Source organism: Perca fluviatilis, chromosome 21 (genome assembly GCF_010015445.1).
Source record: "Perca fluviatilis chromosome 21, GENO_Pfluv_1.0, whole genome shotgun sequence".
Lineage (NCBI taxonomy): Eukaryota > Metazoa > Chordata > Actinopteri > Perciformes > Percidae > Perca > Perca fluviatilis.
The window spans coordinates 15,406,399-15,432,780 of NC_053132.1; the positions used below are offsets into that span (position 1 = coordinate 15,406,399).

Consider the following 26,382-nt stretch of genomic DNA (forward strand, 5'->3'; position numbering starts at 1 on the left):
TTCAAGAGCAGAAGCTTTATGAATTCACCCAACATATAAATGAGTGTTTTTCTATGTCCATTCACATTGGTACAGAGAATGAGAAAAAACTAAAGTTTGCATTTATTTAGTTTAGCTGCGGCAGCAGCACAAATATAGTCCATTAATACATTTTGCCCTGTTGTGTTGTAGTGCATTTACTCGAAACATGAACTTATTTTATTCCTCTCTTCTCATATTTAAGTATACAAGAAGTATAAGTATTTTGCTTTTTCTATCTCTCGTATATCACGTTTTCGTCTCTCTCTCCGATCCTTCTTCCCCACTAAAACTTTAATTTCCCACTTAAACCCACTACATTACATTACACATGTCCACCTACATTCTCTTTCTGCATCCATATCTCCTCTTTCGTCCATCTTTCCATTCACCCCTCACCTCCTCCCCCTATTTCCCTCAGGCGGCTGCTTCCAGCCAACATCCCAGCAGACCTCAGCTACAATTGTTATCATTCCTCCCTCTCCACAATGGCTGTTTGAAAGGGGTGAAGGAGCACAATTGAGAGGATGCCCACACACACACACACACACACACACACACACACACACACACGCGCGCACGCACGCACGCACGCACGCACGCACGCACGCACGCACGCACGCACACACACACACGTAAGCTGATACACTAGACTACTTGCACACATGGAATACAATGATACCAACACACACAACTGTGGATGGGTCATAACACATTTACAGGCGTAGAGATGCACACAAGCCTCCATGCACATGTATAGTCCATGGTATAGTAAAGATAAACACACACACACCTGCAGACACACAGCTCATTATCAAGCCCTTATCCCCCCCTCCTGCGCTTGCTAATCATTGCTGTCCTCACTACAGCAAGCTGGGCAGATACTGATAACAGAAACACACACACGCCCACAAACGTGTACAACTATACTTGTGGGGACATTGTTTTGACTTTCATTTATTCCCTGGATGCCTATACTCTAACTGTAATGTAATCATTCAAACAACAAGCCTAAACCCAACTCTGTGGTCTAAATGAAAGATTTACCTTGTCACGATAGAATTGTTATGACAGTGTAAACATATTTTTGTCCACACAAAGGGATGGATAGATGGCCCACCCACACCAGAAGCACATATTCAGACTGAATGTAGGCTATAGAGCTGCGGGAGTGTTCAGTGGTTCAGCAGTGTGAAGGTAGACACAGAATTATGAGGCTTAGAATAGATGCAATGAACCCTCCTCTCTGTGGGTCTTTCTCTTACAGCCACTGCAATTTATTTGCCTCACTCATTATGTTTTTTTCCTCTTTTTAGACCATCTCTTCAAATATATATGACAACATCATCTCCCCCGCTTCTATTCTATCCCTCCTCACACAGCTCCTTTTCATTTCTCTCATTCTCCACTGAAATTTTGGTTCTGTCGTTTCTTTTAATCTCTGTCTTTCTCCATGTCTCTCTGTCCACACCAAACTATAATATCCTCTGTGCCGAGCAGTGCTTTGGTTCTGTCAAGCTCTGGCAAGGCTTTTTTTCCGCACATGACAGTCACGTTTGATCTACCACATGACATACTGTACTCGCCGTGGGCGGCCATGCCTGGAAGACAGCAAGCCAAGGCAAACTCAAGTAGGTCAAATCTCATTAGCCAACATTAGCAGTCCTTGATAATGATAAACATTATCTAAGCTGGGCATATGCTGTATAATTTTGTAAACCTCGGAGGTAGCATTAACTCACACTATGTTTTAATCACTAAGTGAAACTTCTATGTTCATACATTTGATTTACCTGTCATGTTGTGGCACACTGAACATAAACATGAAAGCTCTGATTTTTTTTTTTTTCCATTTACAATTGACAGATTACTTTTGTTACTAAATTTAGTTAATGCAATTCTATTTTTAATGGAAAGCAAGAAGAAAAAAGAATATAAATCTCCAGATAGCTGGGAAAATGTGGTCTGTCTCAGCACAGTCTCAGTCAAAACTACAGTTACCCAAAATAGGTTTGGGCGTTTGGACAAATATATTAAATATAATTTTAATATTATTTTTGCTAATTTAATGGTCTGCCTCCGAAGAACGAGAGCCGCTGCTAAGTGGGCAGCTGGCATAGCTCGGTGCAACTGCAGAGAGAGACACAGCGGGGAAAAACAGCGCAGAGAGCCAGCATATTTTCACATCTTACTATGAATTAAGGGTTTATTTCGACCAAAGTAGAGTTAGTGATTGGAACAATGGAAAGACTAACCAAGCTGATTTTGGCAAGTTTTATTTTGTTTCCGTAGAGTTTGAATAAAGTTCACAAGGCATTTAAGTTAGTTTAGTTAAGCTAGTCTAAGTTCGGTGAAAGAGAGAAACTTGAATTCAAAAGGTTTACGGTTGTTGGGCTGACGGTTTGAAAAATTTAACATATTCCCCAACACTAATCCAAAACATTACTATAATAAATAGTACTATAATAATGTTAAAACAAGCTCATTGTGGTTTATAACAGATCCTTTGACAGCAGTAATGTGGGACATTGGATTGTGGAACTGCTGAAACCGCAAAACCGTGACAAAAACCTTTTTTATTATTATTATTAAGAAATCCATCAGAACAGCCGGACCTGGTCAGGCATTGTGACCCTCCTCAAACTGAACTGAACTCAAACAACAGCCGATCTGGCAGAAATTCGTGATTTCTAAAACATAGTTGGAGGCGACTAATTCAGAAATTAGGCTTAATCGTACAGTGCATGGATGTATTAAGAGAACTGGATACAGTGTTCGGCGGGAAGCCCCGTACGTTCCAATGAGTGTGCTCAAAAGCGCATTATGCAAACATGGAGCTCGGCTTTTCCGCATTCTTGGCCCATGACGTCACGGTGGACACGCGCACTAGCAACAATTTGTTTGTGTTGTCTTAGCAACCGGTAGCAACATGCTTGTTCATGAGGTTATCTCTCGTGGCTCTTACAAGTGGCAAACTCATGAACTCGCCGTTTTCATTGTCTAAAATATTCACTAACGTTAAACATTGTGTTTTCGTTGTTCCTGATCGTTTACATGCTTAGCTAAATAAACGATAGATGTATTTAGCTAGACAACCAAGGAGATTTAATCATTATGTCGTGCTACTAGCTAGCTAGCGCTAGCAGTTAGCCTGCAGTTTCGGAACAGAGCTCATCCATGGCTTTATCTCTCATCCACGTTACAAGCTTTACAGCATACAGCCCTCGGATGGATCATAAGAGAGAACCAAGGCCATGTAATCACTATGTCTGTAGTAACGTTATGTAGGCATGATCTTAATACAGCCATGCTAGCTAACCCTGATGTTAGCAACTAGCTAGCTAGCCGATAGCCCCGCCAGTTTGGGGAAGCGCTAATGACGTTACATCCACGTAACAGGCTTTACAACATACATACATCCCCCGGATGTATCATAACTTCATAAGATAATACCATGGCGTATTGATAGAACACATGGTGAATTACAACCATTAGCTAGCTATATCCATTATTACAGCTAGCTACGTGGCTCGGAGAACACGTCATGTGAGGGCGTGCGCGGTCCGTGGGTCTGCTCGCGTCCATTATGCGCGTTCATCATTTCAAATTTAATAATTCTGGATTCGCTTCTAGTGAATGTTAAAAATGTTAAAAACGTAACGTTTTAAACAAGGACCCTTTCATTGTTCAAGCTGGTAAGTTGATATACCCCGAAACAAATTATCCGCTGAAATATAGACGTTTCTTTTGCCATGTAATGTCTATGTGAAAAGTCTTTCTGGGCCATGGGGTGCAGTACCACCGTTATCCGCTAAGCCCATGTTGGCATATAGACACGGCGCTCTTCCTGGGGGCTTGGTACAGTGTCTGCCCAGCACTATGGTGATACACTGTGTCATCTCTGGCTGCTCGACCAAACCAAAAGCACTTCTGTTGGTGCCTTAAGGGTTCATTTGTAAATACAGATGTCTCTGTTTTATTTATCTTGCTAAATCATGTCTTTTTTTTGTGGAAACCAGGGAATATCAGTCAAACTGGCGTTGTATTGATAAGATCTCTCTATTTTTTTTATTTCCATTAATCATGTTGTTTTTCTTTTGTTCACTCAAAGGAATATCAATTAAACTGGTGTTGGTTTATTCATTTAGCTGTTTTGTCTGCTGGTAGGGTTAGCAAACAATAACTGGTTCAACCACTTCATCAGGAAAATTGGACCTTGTTGGTTATTTAGAACAAGAAGCTGACAGCTAAAGTTACAGTATGGATGGTTTCCTTCCGTTGCCACTGTAGCCTGTAATATAGACTTTCTCTGGTAAATTATTAAAACTTCTGTCGAAAATTCGGATGGATGCATGTGTATGTATTTCATTAGAAGTCTGTTTCTCTTCTCTCCTCTCAACTGCATTGATGTTGTCTACGAAGAACCTTTCAAGTCTAGTATAGAAAATATGATATCTAATAAGACCGCTGTGCTCTTTTGCTTAGAATAAAATGGAATATGTTAACAGCTAGCATTCAGCTGCCTTAGCTTGCAGCACTGGCCGCTACATGAACACCAACCCAAAATGACAACACACTGTTTTCTTTCCTACTGTCGCCACATATTTGACTGCATCTCCCTGCGTCCCCCTCCCTCCCTTCCCAGACGGTTACTAATTGACTGTAGGGTTTTTCATTAGGAGACTGTTGAGCGAGGGGTTTTAAGTGGCTGCAGTAATAACCTTTACATGCTGGCTGGAGTTCTATAAATGACTTCTTCTCCTGCTGGGGACATTTTTCAGTACTGAAAGACTCCAATATTCCATTCACATGTCCCTACAATTTCAAAAGCTGGTTGGAGACATGCTGGTTGAAATCCAAACATTTTACAGATAAGGCAGGTGTTGCATTATAAAAAAAGAAACATTTGACCCTTTAAAATGTGTTTTTTTCAAACTGTTGCTTTTGGTCTGTTAAGAACATCACAGTGCAGTAGGCTGCAGTTAAAATGTTGTGATAGTGCGCCAATATTGGTGATTTTATTACAGATGCCAGGGCATGTAATTATTTCTTCTTCGTTATTATTTCAGCACTGTTTGAATATCAAAATTCATTTTCTGTACCCTCTGGCACTTTCCTTCCTCTCTAATCCCACATCGATCTCTCTTACCTCTCTCTATTCTGCTGTACTGGCTCACACACACACACACACACACACACACACACACACACACACACACACACACACACACACACACACACACACACACACACACACACACACACACACACACACCTTCTCCATTTTTGTCACTCCTTTCTGTCAATCACTCTCTCTGAGAGATACAGAGAGCCGCAAAGACCAAACTGATTCTCTCTTTTCTGTGTTCAGTTGTCAAGTGTCTCAGCATTTTTCTCCTCTCTTTTCATGACCCTCTTCTCACCTTTTGCTTTACAGTCTTGTCGTAATTGTCAACTGACAGTCAAATGGGTTAGTATCTCTCAAACAGTCTGAACTAGAGTGGAGCGCTGTTGAAGTACTAATACATAAAACATATGAAACAGAACAGGGAGAGAACAAGGACCAGCAATACATACAAGGGCTTTTGAGAAGAGGAGGGAATCAAAGGGAAGGTGATATAAAGAGACAAAGAAGCATGCACCAAGAGCAAAAAATTATTAAAATGGAGAATATGTTTGTGAAGATTTGAGTTAAATTGACAGTCAAGGAAAAAATGGCGATATTGACGAGCAGAAAGTCTGCGTATGTCGGCAAATATGCTGTAACAAGAAAATGCATCTAACATCACTTCTGTAAAAATCATTGGTTCGGCATATCTGTATCTCTGCGCGTGTGTCTATAGACTGATACCATCTTCCCCTCACAGTTACAACCACACTCGCACAGGCGTGCGGTGAAATTATATTTGAAATTGTTATTTAAAAACTCAAAAGTCCAATGAATAACAAAAACCCTGGCCTTTACATTTTTGTTGAATTTGTCATATTGGATACAATAATGGACTCTGCATTGAGGACGACACCTTTTGTCCAACTGAATATAAATGAGAATTAATAACTGTGAGAAGAGATAATTTGTAAATCCTTCAGCTACAACCAGCAGTGATGACGGATGAAGTCCCATAGTTTCATGTTTCCTATGATGCTGTAGTGTTGTGAACCAAACCAGGTGTGTGTGGAAACACATGGCACACCAATTACTTTGCTGAAACTTTACATGATGTAGAAAAAAGGGCACAATTACAGTCATTACAGTGAAGTCATGTTAAAATATGAGGGTGTTTTCTGATCTGATGCCTCTATCTTCAGGAAAAGAAAGTCTGGAAATGTTGTTACAAAAATGATTCAAATGATGATTCGCCACTTCTACTGTAGGGTTCAGGTTCTATGATTTGTCTTTGTTGTAGATGTGGATTTGGAATACAAAAAATGGAATGTAAATATACTGTAATTCTCCTGGTGTACTGTTCTTTCATTTGCACTTAAGCTTGTAATACATAAAAACAGACTGCTGTGGGTTAAATATTTCATCGTTAGCCACCTGTGTGTGCTGGCATGTGTCATTTAGTATTTTGAGTGGTTTTAATGAAACAGAGAAAGACAGTAAAGAGACCTCAGGAGATGGTCAAGTCTATTGTGATTACCTTCTCTCCGTCTCTTGAAACCACCCCATCAGTCCCCCTCTCTCGATTCATTATCCTCGGCGCTCATTTCTTATCAGACGCTTATGGTTGCAACCACGTCTGCTAATGAACTAGAAAGATCCACGAATAATAATAAAAAAGACTCAAATATGTAACAACCGTGTTAAAAAATAGATACTCATTGAAATAGATACTGTTATAAAGAGATACTTGAAAAGGACTGGTGTGGCATTGAAATGTTATGAGTCAAACTGAACTGTGAACTGTGAACTGTGTGTGTGTGTGTGTGTGTGTGTGTGTGTGTGTGTGTGTGTGTGTGTGTGTGTGTGTGTGTAAATTTGCTTTCACCGTAGACTTAATTGTCGCCAGGCTTCATTCTGTGTTTTAAGACATGACATGACAGTTTCTAGTAGATGTTAGCTATCATGTTGGCTTCTATCTAACAACAAATAAGACAGAAGGGACCAGACACACAGAATGAGTAATTTAAAATCTGCCAGCTTTAGTCTTTTGGCCATCCTCACTTTATCTTTCTTGAATTGCCTGAGGCTCCCCCTCCCCAGGCTGGTTTAACTCCCCACATGTACAGTACATGCCATAATGATGAGTAGTACATTATACATTAATTGGTTCTGGATTTTATTCTTTCTGGCCATATTTGTCTTTTGGCGTGTCTTTTCATTTGATTATCAATGCCATTATATATATATTTTTTTTTTTTTTTTGGGGCGTGGTGAAATCTGTCAGTCTGTTCTTAAAGGGTTTGTGTGACAGTATACACCCTTACACACAATTTCCAAAATTGTCATCACATGTTAACCATCTCAGATGTACAGTATTCATCCATGTTGGGGAAGGAGAACAACATAAATTACTTTAGTTGAAAAGTAGCTTATAAAAGTGCATTGAACTTAAGAATGACTTATTACAATCTCAAATTAATGAATTAGTATATGTGACAACACAGTCCCAGTTGACAGCAATAGTACAATACTCTGTGCACTGTGGAAGGATCTGGGAAATAATGGCTATATTTAGGCTCTGCCTGCTGTTGGCTCAAAATACATTTTGAATCATAATTCTTCTCCCTGTGTTCATGTTCATATTCATACTGCACTGCGGCTATGTCAGAGATCAAGGTAATTTTAAGCTGCAACATAGGACCTTTCAGACCACATAGATATGCTGTTTAACAGTCAGTGATGGATTTTCAGTTTTAAGAAACTGTCGGAATTTGGGGTTTTACAGTGAGTCCATTTTAACAGTTTTCTTTCTTTGATCTGTTGGTTTGGCAATTTCGGTGTCAAAGCCAAGAAAACCTGTTTGTACAGTTGAGAAAGAAAGAGAGTAGTAAGATAACCGGGAAGAGATGAGAAAGGCTATATCTGTCTGACTGCGCCAACCTTCCTTTTCAACCTTTCTAGTTCCACACGCGACCCTCTGGCATCTGTTTAGGGTCACGCAAACCTGCAGAAACAATTGCATGCATTCAGGCCACAACTCCTATTTCTCAGGCTTAGACAGCATTGATAGTGGAGTTTTGTTATTTTCCTATATACAAGCAGGCATTGCAGTCAGTCAGCTGTTTGAGTTGACAGAGAGCGATCTGTCCACCTGCTGCATATTGTACATTCCTTATTCAGTTCCTAAAGTTACCTATGCTGTAGGTGGTATTTATATTTCAATATGTTTAAACTGTTGAGCTCCCTTAAGGAGTCTGTTGCCATCTGTCAGCTATCATCCATGTCAATCACCTGAATTCTTTTTTTTTAATTGTATGCATTATGTTTTTGCTTGTATTGGCTGAAATTAGCTTTTTTTTTATGGCGTTTGGGATGTTCTCAAGCTCATATGATTTCCTGAGTTGTATAAGAAGCTGGGTACTGTCTGGCTATGGAGACAATGACGAAGTCAAGTAGGAATAGTTTTAAAAGGCCGAGCCATACAGCACAGAGCAGGGGTCTCATTTATAAACGTGGCATACGCACAAAATGGGACAGAAAATGTGCGTACGCCACTTTCCACGCAAAGGTTCTGATTTATAAAAAACAAACTTGATGGGAGAATGTGCGGTCCTCCACGCAAACTCTGACCCATGCGTACGCACATTTTGGAGACAAAATAGGAATTGGCGACACAGATGGTGATGTGGTGAACTGAAGTCAGACTGCAGAGAGTAAATGGGAATAAGATTACTTGTAATATTTTCTAGTGTTGATGCCTCACGCACATTCTTTCACTCCATATCATCCACATTACCATGAAGATGAAATCCAGCAGTGTTATTTGCACTTGTACTGAGTGATACTTGTTCCATAAACACCTCCAACTCTACCCTACCATTGGATAGCTGCAGAAAACAGTGTAAATAACTAAATATCTATCTTTAAAACTGTGCATATATCATCAAATGTCAAAGTCTGAAAATACAGCTGTTAAGCTCTTGCGCAATCGTTACACTTAATGTCCTTGTTATCAGTCCGAACTTTAATACTGTTTGTGACAAAACCTGCATGAAGAAAAGTGTGTTTGTCTATTACACTTTATTTCGTCTTCAAATTGTATCTCGGGGTGGGGGATACCACTAGTTGATGCTGTGTTGGCAAGGTGTTAACAATCACAAATTGTTGTAAACATATAAATACTGCAGTGACCCCGTGCGTAATGCTGTATGATGGCACCGCTGGCCCTGCAGGAGGACTACGCTAATGGAAGAATCAGGAGAGAAAGAGACTTCAGGGGCCATGACGATGACTGGCTAATATGCTGATTCAGATTTTCTAAAGCTGAGCTCTTGGATCTATGTACTGAACTGGGTCCAGTAGAGAGGGCAACGCACCGGAACCGTGCCATCCCAGTCTAAATACAGGTCCTCGCCACTCTGGGGGAAACTGGTTGTTTCCAGAGGGAAATGTCAGACAGCTAAGTGGTTTTTTTAATAAATATTATATATAATCTTCAACTTTATCACTAAGGCTTGTTTGGATTTAATATATAGTTCTGTTAAATCTTATTATATACGTTTGCTATATCGAAGCTGTCCCCGAGTGCCGTAATGCCTGCCGTTTTGTACGTATTATTAATATATGTAGTCTATGAATCAGGGTTCCATACACTGCAAGAACAGGCTGAAATTATAATTCAATTTTGCAGCAATTCCTGAACGTCTGAGAAGTTTTTTGCTTTTTCTCCGCCAGTCATCATGATTCGGTGTAACAACTGCCAGTGTCATTCATATACTGATCAGCATTCACAAGGTGCTTTGCATTGACTATTTATGGTTAAAATGGGCTTGTACAGGGCGGGATAAGAGGCTGATCCACGTACGCAAGGAACATTGCTTACAGTTGTGCGTACACACGGTTTTATAAATCTGACTTTTTTTTGGCGTACGGCATTTTGGGCTTTTGGGCATACACTTATAGTAAGGATCCTACGCACAGTTTTATAAATGAGATCCCAGATCATTAAACATGTAAAGGTTGTGTGTGTCTTTGTTTCTACAGTATGTGAATGTACAGATGTCTGTCTACCTGATTGACTACTGACTAAGCATGTTTATCGATGAAGCTAGTGTAATCTTTAGAGTGTCAGTCTGGCTGTCTGTGCATCTTCTTGTCCATCTGCGTCTCAACACACACGTCTTTTCCTGCTTGTCTGCTTGTTTGCTTCCATCTACTTCAATATGTCAGCCTGTCAGCTCATCTGCCACTTTAAAGACTTTTCTGCCTGTATGTCTGTGTGCGCATGTGTGTGCCTGTCTATCAACTTCACTTGTTTTCTCTACTTTTATTCCCCCTCAAACTTTTACTGTATCTCCCATGCCCCCTCCCTCTCCTCTCTTTTTTTTTGTTTTCTATTTGAAACTCGCACTCCACATCTCTGAATTGCTTCTCTCCACTATCCTCTCCCAACATCTTCCTCTATCTATCCTTCTTTCTCTTTTTTTCAGTCTCCCACGTTACCCCTCACTCTCTTCCATACCTCAGCCCTATCGCCGTCTCAAGCAAGCAATCTTATAAATAACAATGCCATGCTTGTTTGCCATTTGTTGTCACAGTCGTAACATTGCCAGGAGCACTCTATGTGCACTTGTTTGTGTGCATCAACAAAACAAGGTAACCTTCAACTAAATCATTTAGACATACAGTATACCAGATTTATAGAGCCACACATCGGACGTGCTTGTTTTGACGTACATTGGGGGAGGAAGCGTTTATCTCATAGTTAACGTGTATAAGGGCCTCGGGGACTTTATTCATTTTGGCAGAGGAGACGTTTAATTTGATAGAAGATAGTTTACAGCAGAAATGGACTGTTGACTTTATAAAGAGACAGCAAGACGGGAAAGAAGTAACAAAAGTGGCTGATGGAGATGAAAACAGGACTAAAATATTTTCAATCAAGTCCAAAGGAGATGACTTGTCTGGAAAATTATATATACAATTTTAATCAAAACAACACTAAAGTGCGAAAGTAAAAAACACAAACTGCACATATCTGAGAATATTGTCATTTTAGATCACCGTTCCTATAACTCTAACTGAATTTCTTTCATAAACGCAAGGTTTTTGGTATTGTACATTATCACATAAAGTCTCTCAAAGGACTTTACAGGCTCTCAAGAACAACAGCTCCTGAACTGGCTAAAGGTCTCTACAAGTCCCTAAAAAAAAATACAGTAAATGGAAAGACATGTTACAATCCTCGGGAATGGAAATTCAAAGACTGACTCCAAGTCGGTTTTTATTTTGCTCCCAATACTAAGAGACAAAAAAGAAGTAACAAAAGGGACAGAAGAAAAAAGTGGAATAAATATTTTAACTAAAGTCAATTCCAAACTTTCTATAAATGTAAATCATTAGATGTATAAAGCAAAGCAATAAAAAGGGATGGCTCTGCATATTTCACAGCTGTGTGCATTATGTGAAAGAAGTGTTGCCTTGGAGATGCAGAAGCAACTATTCTGTCTGTTCCAAACGCAAGATTAAATATTTATTCTATATCTTCTTTATCAACTTCTTATCTGAAAAAAAAAACTAATTTTCTTATTATTTCAGTTATCTTCATGGCAGACACATGGGATTGCTGTCTTTCAAAGGGAAAATGTACAGTTTTGGGTTTTTGTCCAGCTGGCTGACCGTGATAAAAACTGCAATGATGCATGCCTGTGATTCTTGAACAGAGCGTGTGCTGTATCAGTGCGGAGAACCTCATTGACAGGTTTATCTAAATCTCTTACCGTAGTGTAGGGTTTTATCTTTATCTTTGTAATGATGCAAGACAAAGCAACATATTGCCATCTTTGATCACACAATTTCTTGATTAAAAACAAAGCTTTGATGTTTAGAAGTGTTTTGGCTCTTAGCTCTCTTGCCACTCTCTAATTAGATTCATTAACAAAGTAACAGGCTAAGAGGCATTTTGACAGCATGTCGGGAGGGGGACTGACGCTTACATTCACAGATATACAATCATATACAATAACACACACACATACACACACACACACACACACACATGCATGCACACACACACACACACACACACACACACACACACACACACACACACACACACACACAGAACATACATACATACATACATACACAAGCAAGGGAAGTGGTGGGAGGGGTTTGTAGATTTCAATAATCTCTAAAAAGGCAATATTTTCTTTCTCTTCATTTAACCTCATGCTGATAATTGCCACAGGGGGCTGATAACTATTCATGTGTATGTGATACTGTCTGCATACTAATTGTGCAGGTGCAAGGATGGTCCTACAGTGAGAGAAACAAAAAAAAAAAAGAAAAAGAGAGAAAAAAAAAAAAAAAGAGAGGGAGAGACGTCCAGCTCTACCCACAGTTGCTACAATGATTTGACAAACTTTCCTCGGCTTGCTAACTGTTTTACTAGATGAGAAACCCACAGAGTGAAAATGCACAAACGGCAGGTTACAGTGCCAAAGCTATGCTTCACTGGTGTCTCAGTGCACTGTGAGCATCTGTGTGTGTGTGCTCGTTTGGGTGCACATAAGTGCATCTGTATGTGTCTGTGCATGCGTGTCTGTATGTTAACATATTTAACTTTAATGGATACCAAACACACAAACATAAAGAAAATGCATTTTAAAATGTTAATACAACCTAGTGCATACAACATTCTGTTCAGTATGCAATATAGTTTCTTATATAATTAAATAGGTAGATCAAAATTAATAAAAAAAAAAACAACTATGACTGACAATAATGGCAAGGCAAGTTAGAAAACTACATTACTTATTGACAAAGGACAATGTGGTGGACTTCTAGCTGTGTACAGTCTGTAAGTATAATGACTTTGTTTTGGCTCTGTACTGTAGCCCATTGGATTTGAAATGAAACATTGACTATAGAATGTTAAAGTGCTGACTTTCAGCTGTCGCCATTCGAAAAACAGTGTAGGAAATGGTACGGTCCTTTTTATACATACCCGAGGGTAAAAATAGGGGCAACAAGTCTTGCACTGCTTGCCCTATATCGATGTTAACAACCAAAAACGCTTGAAGCTGAAAGTCAGCACTATCCTCAGCTGTTTTATTTGAAATGCAGTTTGCGTTTCAGACTGAACTAACACAGTCATAGTCACATAATACACAAGGACTGTTCGTTATTTATTTCAGGGGCTACTGGAGGAGTTTTGGGACCTTTAGTCAAAATAGACATGACCCTCCCCTCACCAGTAATAATTTTTCTATGACCCTCCCCCAACAATTTATCAATACCTTCTGCACGGGTTTCACTTGGCAAAGATATACAGACTACCATTGTTTTTTTACAGCCATGACATAACGTGATTTAACCTCTGCATTCTCATGTGACGCATCCCACTCTACTGTTATGGTTTGGTGGCCATTTCAGGAGATTTACTCACTAACATTGTTGTGGAAACACAATTAGCATGGAAACTAAATGCACACTTCCTGCATTACTGCATTACTTCAAATACTAAGTTACTCCTCTAGTAAACTAGTATTCACATGAAATAAAACAAAACATTGGGACCATTCAGCAAAGCACTCTGGGTAACACACAAACTGGTTGCTATGGACTCACTGGACTTCCTCCACTTCGCCGTTTAAACAAAGTGGAATAAATGTAAGTCCAAATCTACACAAAACCTGCTATCAAATAGTAAGCTGACATCAAATGTGGCATTTAGGAAAACTTTATTGCAACCTTGGCATGGTAAGATGTCCAGACTAGCAACATTCATTTTCGTTTTTTGCGTCGTGCTGCTCCCATCGTCAGCCAGGAAATATTTTTTTTACTAAAGCAGTATATGAAATCAGATGTATTACCTACCACCATTTAGTTGTTTTGTGTTATTTAGCTAAGACAGTTATAAAATATCTGGTCATGCCAGAAGTAATTATTCCACTCATTTTTTAAACAATGCAATTACCCGTTTCAGCCACCAGGGGGACAGTGCTCCCCGTGCCCCACAGCCAAACTCATGGGTCAGACCCATCTGGTAGTGAAGGAGGGCCGAGACTAAGAGCTACATGGAAAAATATGCACCAAGTAAGCCACTTTGAAATGTTGCTGTTTCTAGGAATACAAAAGTTGGGTAACCCCCCCCCCCACCCAGGACTAAAAATTATTGGATGACCCTCCCCTCAACAAAGAATAAAAAGACATGACCTATTTTCCTCCGGTGGTCCATTCCATAAATACCGTACGGTCCCTTAAATAACATACAAATGCATTTCAGATTCCACTGTTTAATACTAATTATAGTAAAAGCTTTGGTCAGCCCAAACTATACTCCTTGTCTACTGTTAGTATGTTTAAAAATGCCATGAGTTTCATTTGACAACCTCTCACAAGATTATGGTTGGTGTGACCATCAGGAGTAGGGAAATGTTCCCTATGCAGAAGCTGTGTCAGTGGGGGTTCCATCAACAACTTTTATTGAATTTCCAAGTTGTTTTGAAGTGTTGAATGGCCACCCTTCTCTATTGAGGGCCTGAACTGTGTGTATAAGTTCGCATCTCATGTGTCCATGTTTTCCATCTCTGATACACTGAGATTACACTGACATGATTTTATTGTGCATATATTGTTATTAGGTTAGGCGGTATGGCTGGATCACCCATCCGCAACAATATTAGACGCTCAGAGCAACTGCTAGCTGCGGCGCTGGAAAATGACGTATTATGAAGAGCGAAAGCGTAAAGAGAAAAGTTAGAGTGGTAGATGGGTCAACCAAACGCAGGATGTTCACCTAGGAGACTGGTATTTTTGTCCTGTGCAGGGTTTGAACTACGGGGAAGCTAGGGGGAGCCCTGCTCCCCTTAATAAGACATGGGCTCCCCTGAAAACGTGGGTCTCTAAAAATATTGACAATGTGTCATTTTGACGTGCAATTTAAGTTTCTCGTAATGTGATCATCGTGGATTATTATGTGTAAAATTGCAAAAATATCATTCATTCATGCATGACGGCGATTTAAACCTAATTCACTTCAATAACGATAACTATACATGCTATTCTTGTCATGAGCATCAAGGCGTGGTGGCACTGCGGTGCAAATTCAACTCAAGTTGCACATGTTAACTCAAAGATTTGTAGAAAAAATATAAACGTTGGAGGCCATTAATTGGCGCGCAAAGTCCTTCAAATCCATTCTGCAGTTAGCATCATATAGCCATGGCAAAAAGAAAACAAGGTTTTACTAAGAAATTGTGTAGCGATGATGTTAATAGCACGACCGATTCACCTGCTGCAAGCCCTGTTAGCACACCTCCCGCTGGGGTGACAACCCAAGAAGAAGCTGAAGAAATAACGTCCTCTCTGGCTGAAGATGGAGGTTGTAACAGCTCGTCAGAGGCCGGTCACAATCCTAACCCCCCTCCTCTCTCCCGTTAAATTGGAACATCCAGCAGTGAAGAGCCGATATACGTAGCTGTTTGTTAAGGATGGAAGCTTGGGGTGCGTCGCTTAGGCCTAATCGAACGGAGGAGTTATGGTATTCTTCGGTAGCCTGCGTAACTTTAACCGTTGTTCATGTGAAATATCAAAGACAGCCTGATGCTTTGTTTATACACTATTTGTGGGTGGCTGTTTGCTGTTTGACCAATTAATTCCTGTCAATAAAGTATAATAGGGTAAATCCTGTATAGTGCATATACTTGTAGCTATTATGTATCCTTGAAAATCATTTTAAGTCGCAAGTGCAAAAAAAAAAAGGGATCCCCCCAAAGGCCATAGTATAGTTTGAACACTGGTCCTATGTGAAACCATAAGTCAACGTTCACTTTTTTTTTAATACGGAAGTGAACTTTCTTAAGTAACATTCTTTTCCTTTTTTCTAAATCAAATTTGTGAAAAAAGGTACTTTTATTTAAAATGTTTTCAAAAATAAAATGCAGGGTTCCATAATAGCTCAGATGGTAGAGCGGGCACCCATATATAGAGGTTTACTCCTCAACGCAGCGGGCCAGGGTTCGACTCTGACCTGCTGCCCTTTGCTGCATGTCATTCCCCCCTCTCTCTCCCCTTTCATTTCTTCAGCTGTCCTGTCAATAAAGGCCTAAAAATGCCCAAAAGAATTATATTTAGCTTTGCTCTTTGGCACAGTGTCTTTATATTGTCATTGAGGTACGCCAAAGTCAGAGAATTTCAAAATGAGCATGTGGCTTTAACATGCCCTTTATGAATAACAACACATAAATGCTTTTCAAAGTTTAGGCATGTGCAGATAACTCATTTTGGATTTAAAAATACATTGGGAATTTCTATAATTTAATGTAGTGATGAACAGTAGATGTACACTTTGCTAAAAAAAGAAAGAAAAGAAAAGCGGCTTTTAACAGATCCCTTGTTTCCGTCACTCCCTTCCATTAATATTACTAATTCAGCTTTGCCAATGGCTAGAGGCCCGTCTGTTGAAAACATACAAAGTCATTAAGCAGCTTGAGTAAGCTCCTAAAACCACACTGGTACAATGGTTAGCTTTTATTCAATAAAGCTGTGATAATTAATTCAAAGCTGGAACACTGCACTCTGTGTGAACACAAAAAACATCAACACACACACACACACACACACACACACACACACACACACACACACACACTAAAAGACAGGCACAAATATGTTAAATATAAGGTACACATGCACACAGAGACATTAAAGACACACATACAAAAGACAAATATCCACAGAAAGGGACATCCACAGTGCACAAATGTGTTGATTCACAAATCCAAATGAATACACACAGATTCTAAAAAGTGCCCACTCATATAGACAGACAGGCAAACACACTCTTTTAGCTAGAGGCTATGTTACATATTCATAAATGCAGTATTATATGGCTGGCTGACATCTCTCTCTCTCTCTCGCCTGTAACTCTTTTCCTAAAAATAGAAAGGACTTTTACTTTGCTCCGTGTGAAAGACAAACCATGACATCTTGAAACAGTGTCTGTAATAGTGGGAAAATATGTCTATATTAAAACTGAAGTTGCAATTACTCCCAAACAAGCTCATTAGCTTCGAGCTTATGGTTCTCAGGTGTGATAGCAACTGAAATGTAAATAAACATACACGCACACATGTAAACATATATTTCTTCTATGAAATCAGCGTCAACGCTGGGGGATTCTTGCATGACACATGACAGATGGCACAAGAAGCTATGTGAAAGTGAGATGCATTGCAGTAAAAATGCTTTGACATGTTATGAAGGTACACAAGAGGAGAGGAAGAACTTAAACACAAAAAACAAAATCTACATGAGAGAATAAAAGAATGACACCAAGCTAAACAAACTAAAAAAAATATGAAATAAGAAAAATATGACATTTAAAAGCATCCATTCTCCAATCCATCTCCAATTTTCTTTGATAATGTGCCTGACGGACAACATAACAACAAAGCAAATGGAAGGAAAATTCATTCCCTCAAGCGTCATTATTGGGGACAAGTGCTTTAAAGTGAACAGTTATTTATCGGGCCATCAATCATTGGTATAATTGCCCACTGAATATACATAAAATGAATAGCAAAGTCTCTTTCAAATACCATCTGAGAATGCACTATTTAAAGTTGTGAGTAGGGAATGGACATATTTGCTGTATGAATGTAATACTGAATGTAATAATGTAATAACTTATTCTGAATCATTTCTGACGATGTTTATAATGATATAACGTTTTATTAACAATAAACAATAAACAAGTAGACATATAGAGTGGCCGATAAAAAACAGGATGGCGCGGAAAAATTGTTGTAAAACAGAAAATTAGAAGCTACTATAATGTGGTAAGCCATATCAAGCCGCAAAATGGTAGTAACAGGACAGAGAGGAACAAGCAGAAGAGCAAAAAGGAAAATGTTAATATTTTTAATGAAAGATAAGATAGAAAGACATAGCTGTACTGCCGAGGCCAATTTCACATCTGACCTCACACACACCCTCTGTCTACCCAGCCAATCACAGAGGAGAAAACCTGAAGTGACTCCATGACCTCATAAAAGAGTTATAATGATGACTTCACTTGAGAGTGTGTATGTGTCTGCACATGAGAGTATAATGTATTAATGTTGGTTGAGTTTGTAATGTGTGACCACTGGGTGTATTGGCATTTCACAAAATATGAATAAAAGTATGCAGTATATATGTGTGTGTGTGTGTGTGTGTGTGTGTGTGTGTGTGTGTGTGTGTGTGTGTTGTCTTTACAAAAATATGATATCAATCCTTCACATTTATTGTTGTTTTAGAGCTTCTGTCGATATATACACGGTTAGAAAATGAAGGAAAACACTTTTTTTGGCTTTGTATTGTATAAAAAAAATTCTATTTCTTTGTGACATTTTTTTGCATCAGGTATTTAATGTATTCTTGTTTACTCTCAACTCTCTATATGCTTTTCCACTGACAGGGGCATGGTTGGCCAGAGGAAATGAGCGCCCAATGTGCCCTTTAATGTTTTTTATATTGAGTGTCTGCTTCTTTAAATTAATTTCCAGTTGTTATTAATGCTATTCATTACTTATAAAACAAATGGTACCAAGCATTTTTGTTTGGCTGGGTGTGTGAAATTGAGATGAATATCCCTCTCTCCACTGGATGCCACAACTTAACTACTGCAACAACTAAATGGTTGCATTCCCACATTTAGACAGCGTACATAAACTCTGACCAAGCGTGTGATATCAGACCTGAGTTTTATTGGTGTTTTATTGGTAATTAACAGCTTTTTTTGGTCAAAAACTGTTTCAAAACCTTTGCATTTAGTAGGTTTCATTAAAAATAAGACCATCAACAAGTCAAGTATCTATTTAGAAAGCACTGTACATCTATGATGCTCTAACAGAAAGCAGAAATAGGCTTTGTATTGCCATAATGCATCACAGTATAGTAAACACTGCTGTAACTAAGCTTAATTGCAAGATCTCTTCCTTCCATGTGCAGTTGGCTACGTGTAGCCGCTTACATAAATGCATGAATAGCAAATATGCAAGTAGATGCTGTATATCTAAATGAGATCAATCATGTTCTAAAGCATGTTTAAGTTATGATAAAATGTGAATTTGGCAATCAAACATTAAAGATGCAGTAGGTAAGTCTTATAAAACTCACTTTCTGTCATATTTGCTGAAACTGACCCTATGTTCCAGTAGAACTACATGAATTATGTAATATAAAAAAAATCCAGCTCCTCTGGCACCACCTACAGCCTGTAGTGCGATTGGCAAAATTCCACCGCTCCCGGTTGATTTTCTCCAATCAGGGCCACAGGGGGGGTCTATCTGCCTGTCAATAACTGCTCAGGCACGTACACGCATATATAGCGTTCTCCCCTCCCTCTTCCCCGTGCACAAGCTGCAGAAAGATTTCCCAAAACTCGGGTGAATATTGGAGAGGCTTTTCAGAGGTGGCGTGAGCTCCGGGATTTTAAAGATCTGAAGAACGATGCAGACGTAGCCACATTTCTTCTCGACAGGTAACATAATTACGATGAATGATTTATCTTTCACTTGGTTATTAGTAGTCAAAAGTCCACAAAGCTACGTTGGTGAGCATGATAGTAACGTTTGCACAGTGGTCGGTCTGATATGATGCTGAAATGGCTAACGTTAGCTTGCTAGTTAGCATCGTTTTACTGTTGGTGAGTAAAGTTAACATTGTGTTGGTGTTTAGTTATTGAAAATGTTGTCGGACATGCCGTTAGTTCTGTCAAACTCCCTTGTGTGGGAGGGGCTTAGGAGACGGTTTGGGCTGCAGCAGAAAGGGGGGAGGGACTGAGAAGTTGTCGATGTTCAAATTTGTTGGCAAAGTCCTGGATCTTCACAATCTTACCTACAGCAGCTTTAATTATGTTAACAATGAGCATGTCTCTCACCGGCAGAGTGGGCAACAATTCTGCATCATTAAAATGTTCATCATATAAACCCAGTTTTATACTACTTACAGTATGGCATGGCTGCCATTTATTTTCCGTTAGATATTAAATGTATTTTTATTCATTAGTTACCTCTATAGTAGTTTGCATTGTCAGTAGCAGTGTCCCCCATTCCTGCACTGGATTCGAATGGCATACACATGCACAAGGTATTAACAGGGAACGAGAAATGTACGTACTGGACAAAATTCGGAAGAACAGCCAGCACATGTGAACACTGCATGCAATTTGTGTGCATGTGCATACAGCACATACATACTGTAGGTCATGGAATGACATAAGTCGTTAAGAGCAGAACTGTCAGTCCTGGGCATTTTGAAGAGCAGATATGTATGACGGTACAAGTATAGCTTAATTTATAAAGAAGACATCACATTTTCAGATACACAAGTTGCTCATATTCTTCTGTTGTATTTCTGACAGAGTAGCTGCACAAACTGCATTTCCTGCCCCCCAGGGATCCATAAATGTGTTATTTCGAACAGGCTTCTGGTACTTGTATTACTATGATGTTCTTAATGTTATCACCAGAAACAGCAGGTGATGCCACATCAACCAGAACTGAAATTCTAAGGATTATACCTTCAAAAAATGTGTGGTGCCGTGTGTGTTTGTGTGTGTGTGTCTGTGTGTGTGTGTGTGTACCTGTAATCTTCCTGAGTGAACACGGGAATGACAGAGGGCTGGAGGACTGTGATCTCTACTAGAGTTGTGTTCGCTTTTACTGGCACACCATCATCAGAGGCCACCACCACCAGCTGTCAATCAAACACACACACACACACACACACACACACACACACACACACACACACACACACACACACACACACACACACACACACACACACACACACACACACACACACACACACACACAGAAATAAAGACCGAATCACAACATTCAGTAGATATCCACATGCTTGCCTGCAACATGGCCGCTATCATTGCAAAGCTATCAGTTCCCACGGAGACAGCCACAGAAATTGATGCAGCTAATGCATGACAGGCTGATAATAAACCAAAATAAATGTCTACATTTCTGTTGCTTGCATTCCAAAAGCACATTATTTGCATGACAAATGGAGAACAGGATGATTGTGTATCCCACTGGTGTGCTTATTTTTTTTCCTCCTTAGCATTTCTTCTTCATTTAATTGGGGGGTAACCAATGCTAACCAGACCAAAAGGATTCCTAATGAGGGCAAGACTTAGATATTAAAATAGATTAAAATATTTCTGTTCCTTCATCTTACTTAGCCAGGAAATTGTTACTGATACGGCATTGCCCTTCATTACATCCATACACTAACTCACATTGATAACTCTTTAACTGTTGGAAACTTATAAACGCTGTTGGAACATGTGGTTGTAGAGGGCCTTGCTCAATGGTACAATTACAATTTTTTTAACTGCACTGAAGATTTGAATGGTTGGCTTTTTAGTTACAAACCTGTTTCTAGCCTTGCATACTTGCTCATGCATGCCAAGCTGCTCCAAAAATGTTTTTTGAAAATACCTCAAGCTGTGGTGCCATTATGATGTGATGCAAGGGCAATTAGTTAGACATTTGCTTCATATCAATGAGATTCTCTAACTGTGTATCTGTCCTTGTAAAATGTATACCTCAGACAGTGTTTATCTCAGTCATAATCCCAAAACTCTACACAGTGTTGGACTAATTCTTTTTGTTTGAGTTACTGGGAGCAAACAAGGTAGAATTAGTCCCCTGAGAGACATCTTCAGAGGACGCTGAATCCTTGTTGTGTTAATTAAAGCCCACTGAAAAGATGAAAATTAGCATGGCCCAAAACCCCATTGAGGAGTGCAGCTGGGAAAAGGCAATTTTGGAACTAATAAGCTATTGCGGTAAACTTTCTACAGTGGATGGGGATTTATAAGAGTGCTCTGTACAAAGACACCTTTATGTACACAAATGCTACAAAAAAGCAAGTAAAATCTCAGAGTGATGATCAGATACATTTTTAATGACTCAATTCATGTGATGCCATCCCAATCCTCTAAAAATCAAAAAACTAAAGCGAAACAGGGATGCTTCAGATGAATCTTTTCCAGTAATGATGTCTCTATTGGACTACAGCCTCGGTGCCAGTGTTTACAGTTTGAATAGATCAATTTGATTGATTGGTAATTACAATAAGTGATGCTGCATATTGTATTTACATTGTGATATACAGAAGACTCACTGCAGCGTTGTTACATTTAATACATTGAATACATTACTGTTTGATAGAAGTTGCTATCTTTCTAGTGGGAGAATCTTTTACAGCTGTTTCACTCCATGGCAGATGTGCATGTTTTATAATGTCTATATTGCAAGTGTAAGATAAAAAAATAAAAAATGTTGTGTGTGTTCCTGGTGCAAAGAAATTTACAAAGCTGCAATAGCATGATACTGGATAGGTATCCAGTATCATGTAAATGCAACTGAGCCACAGGCACCTTTTACAGAATGCTGCGTACAACAACCTTTCCTATGCATCTTTAATATAAAGCAATGTCTACATGCGACCTCCGTCACACGGTACATGTCAATGAGTTGTCAGTAGTTCAATGAAAGAGTGTTTTTCCCTTCTTAGATTGTTACATTTGGAAAGACTGATATTGCCATCCCTAGAGCCATGGCTAAAAAAGCCTAAATTATAAAAGTCACAAAAATAAGCATCATCTTGTGAAGCAGAATTAATTCTTATTTAATCCACAGGAAATCTTCTCACAAGCCCTTACTGTAGATTCATCCCCTTGTGGGTGTCCTGACCACTGGCATTCAATAAAGTGTACATTATAGATCACTGTGGAGCTGTAAGTCAAACTGTGTATGTGCAAACTTACGCTGAACTTGAGGTTGGGCTTCTCGTTGAGGTTTACTCTGGTTACAACATGTCCCGTCTGTTCCTCTACATCAAATATGCTGGCAGAGTATGGATAAGCCTCCTGGTTCACTTTATAGCGCACTAGACCTGCTGGGGTACCCTGTGAAGAGAACAAGTACATTTAGCATGACAGATTTAGATTAATGTGGCTTTCAGATTAAATATCTCTTGCATGCTCCCTGGAATGCTGCCACTCTTACATACATTTTGCAGTGTAGCATCAATTTAAAAGCATGGTGTGGTAATGACTGTTAGTGTTTTTAATATCCAAAGCAATTAGTTTGGGCCTAAATGTCAAACCGTTTGTCTCTGTCCAAGTACATATAAAGTAGTTAAGACGTACATCACCCCCTGGGATATATGAGGTCCACATTTAGGCATATGAATGATAATAAATTGACCTCTCAAGTGTTGTTGATAATGAGCGACTATCAATTGGTATGAATAATTTGACTCAAAATGTCAGTAAATACAAGCAATTAAATTATCTTATACAATACATTATTACAGCTCACCAGCTCACAGTCATGAAGACTTTGAATGCTTTATCTTGATTAAAGCTGTGGTAGGCAATTTGTTTTGGGGAAAAAAATCCTTTATAATCTTTTAGCATATTGTAATTCAAGATCTGAGCAAAATCTAGCCCGTGATGGAAGACTTTGGCCAATCACAGGTCACTTCAGAGAGAGAGAGCATTCCTATTGGCTGTTCTGTGCATGCATTGTCAGTGCAACAGAGAGGGCAGAGGGAGGGCTGCAGGAATAGGTCTCACTCTACTTCAAATCCTGCTGTTTTTATGCTTTTTACCCACTGCAGCTTAAAGGCTATGGTTCTGATATGTTCAACAATTACTAAGCTACTATGTATAGTGTAGTTGTCACCAGACCAGGGTGTCATGTTTACAAGACGGTTGCAACAATGCCACGTTGCCAATAAATATAAAGATATCCAAGGTAAATAGAAAGGCTTCTAAGGTCATATTTCCATTAAAAGGCTGTTATGCAACACCACTAAAATATTCAGTGTTGCAGTGTCAGTATCATGTTACAGAAATCTCTGTATATAAATTACATGGTCAACTGTCATTTCTTCTGAAATGAGCTTTCTGAAAGCACTGCAGTTGTGTGTAGTACTTCAGAGGCGTCTGTAAGCTTTCATTAAATAAAGGCTCGTATAGTGAGTCAGCAAAACTTCACAGTGGACATTTTTTAGATAATTTGTACTTCAGAGGTAAATTGTGGGTCTGAAGGGTATAAGTGACATTCACATCCAAATAGTATATATATATATATATATATATATATATATATATATATATATATCTCCAAGGCTGTTAAGGTGCTTTTTAGTACCTTGGGTGGGCCTTTATAGCACACAGCCTTGACAGTATAATGTTACTTTTTGACCCAAGAGAGTCTAGCTTGATGCTTAGACCTCAAGTCTGAATCGATATAGTTGATGTAGGAAGACAGAAAGCACATTAGTCAAAGGAACATGGGGCTTTTAAAGAGGCTTAAGGGGGAAACATCACCAGTGTAGAAGATTTCCCACGGAGATGTTGGAGTGAGAAATAAGATCATGGCTTATTGAGCAGTAGGGCAAAGTAAAGATACTTTTGTGTTTCTGGTCTTTTTTTTTTATATATAAATATTTATCCGGTGATTTACTATGCTGTAAAATTGCAAATTCACGAGTTGGTTGTTTTCTCTTTCCGATAAAGATGAGTTATTTTTCACAAAGCCACTGCATTTCAGATATGCATCTAAACAACAGCATTTTACAACCTTTTAAAATTGGAGTTAACTGCAGCAGACTATCTAATGGCTCACTATGGAACTCTAAAGTGAGCTAACCTTCATTTTACAGCGAGCAGAATACACCAGCCTACATTTACAAAGATGTTTAGAGTTAAAAGCCCAATTGAGGTATCACTCAATGCAAGTGCTACGTTGGGGTTAAAAAAAGTCTCCACTGAAGAAAGAAGTGCAAACACATTCAAAACACACACACACACACACACACACACACACACACACACACACACACACACACACACACACACACACACACACACACACACACACACACACACACACACACACACACACACACACACAGGAAACAAGCATCATTATCTTGCATCATTCCCATACACAATTTGAGGAACACACTGTGAAAAACAGTTTGATTGAATAGCAGCAGCTGGAAATGCCCACCGCAGGGTCAGAGTCATTGGCCATCACTGTAGTTACGATGGTTCCCTTGACAGCATTAGGGGCAACCAGGCCTCGGTACACTGACTGCCTGAATATCGGGGAAAAGTCATTCATGTCCTGAAGAGAGATAAACACACACAGTATGGCATTACGATTGTAAACATACAGTACACCATGCTGTTTTTGTTTTCCAGTACGTGCCTGCAATTGTACACATTTTAATACTAATGATATGCAAAATGACTTTGTAGGCTTTACGCTTTCACTTCCATTCTTAAAAACCACAACAAATTGTGTTTTTGATTTTCCCCACAGGCAAGATGGATGTCACGCTTGTTCCACAGTTACAAAAAAAAACAATAGGTAAACAAAGATAGTGTGAAAGGGACTAAAATTGGCTATGTTGCTCAATGCTATAACTATAACTTTAGTCCTGGATGTCAGAGCATCTTGATGAGAGATGAATGTACCATGACTTTTGCATAAATGTAGTAAATATATGCAAAAACACTAGTGTGGCCCCTGGATATCAGTGTAAACACACACCCACACACTCACCATGATTCTGACAGTGACAGAGGCTAGTCCAGGAGGCATGGTTCCCTCTGTGTCCATGGCCTCGACTATGAATGTATATGTGGGTTCAGAGCCAGTCAGAGCCTCATAGTCAAAAACTTTAAGCACTGACAGCTCTCCTGTCACTGGGTCGATGTGGAATAGCCGAACGATCTCCTGGTCCGAGCCTTCAGTTCTGATTCGATATGTGAGGTTGGATCTGAGGTCAGCGTCTTTCGCCTACAGAGAAAGAGAGAGTCATGGAAAGGGAAAGAAAGTAATATCATCACCTTTTGAATTTATGGCAAGTTGAATTTTTTTATATTTGCTAGAGGGACAAACATCTACATGTGCTAGGGCGAGTAACAGAATGTAGTATTTTCATTAGTTATGTGTTGGGCTGGTATGTCTGAAACGCCTGTGGTAGTGACTTTTATAGTCTAGCTGCTGGCCCCTACCTTATTTTTCCTCCTTTTACTGTGTAGCTAGAGGGAAAAGTTGCTTTGTTTGTTTTATACATTCCACTCAGTGTGTCTTCAAATGTTCTTCTTTTTTAAGACTTCTGGTGCTGGCTGGAGTGTAAAAGGAAACCAATTTGGTCAT

At 39.3% G+C, this 26,382-nt stretch overlaps 1 protein-coding gene across 1 annotated transcript in view; it reads right to left on the minus strand.

Annotated features, from left to right (window-relative positions):
- LOC120551617 (protocadherin-15-like) overlaps positions 1 to 26,382 on the minus strand; it is a 196,036-nt gene that overhangs the window by 45,428 nt on the left and 124,226 nt on the right. The window contains exons 23-26 of the mRNA XM_039789112.1: positions 25,783 to 26,019; positions 25,225 to 25,341; positions 22,968 to 23,108; positions 20,760 to 20,872 (exon numbers count right to left, since the gene is read on the minus strand). Coding sequence (XP_039645046.1) covers positions 20,760 to 20,872; positions 22,968 to 23,108; positions 25,225 to 25,341; positions 25,783 to 26,019 — 608 coding nt within the window. The remainder of the gene's footprint in view (positions 1 to 20,759; positions 20,873 to 22,967; positions 23,109 to 25,224; positions 25,342 to 25,782; positions 26,020 to 26,382) is intronic.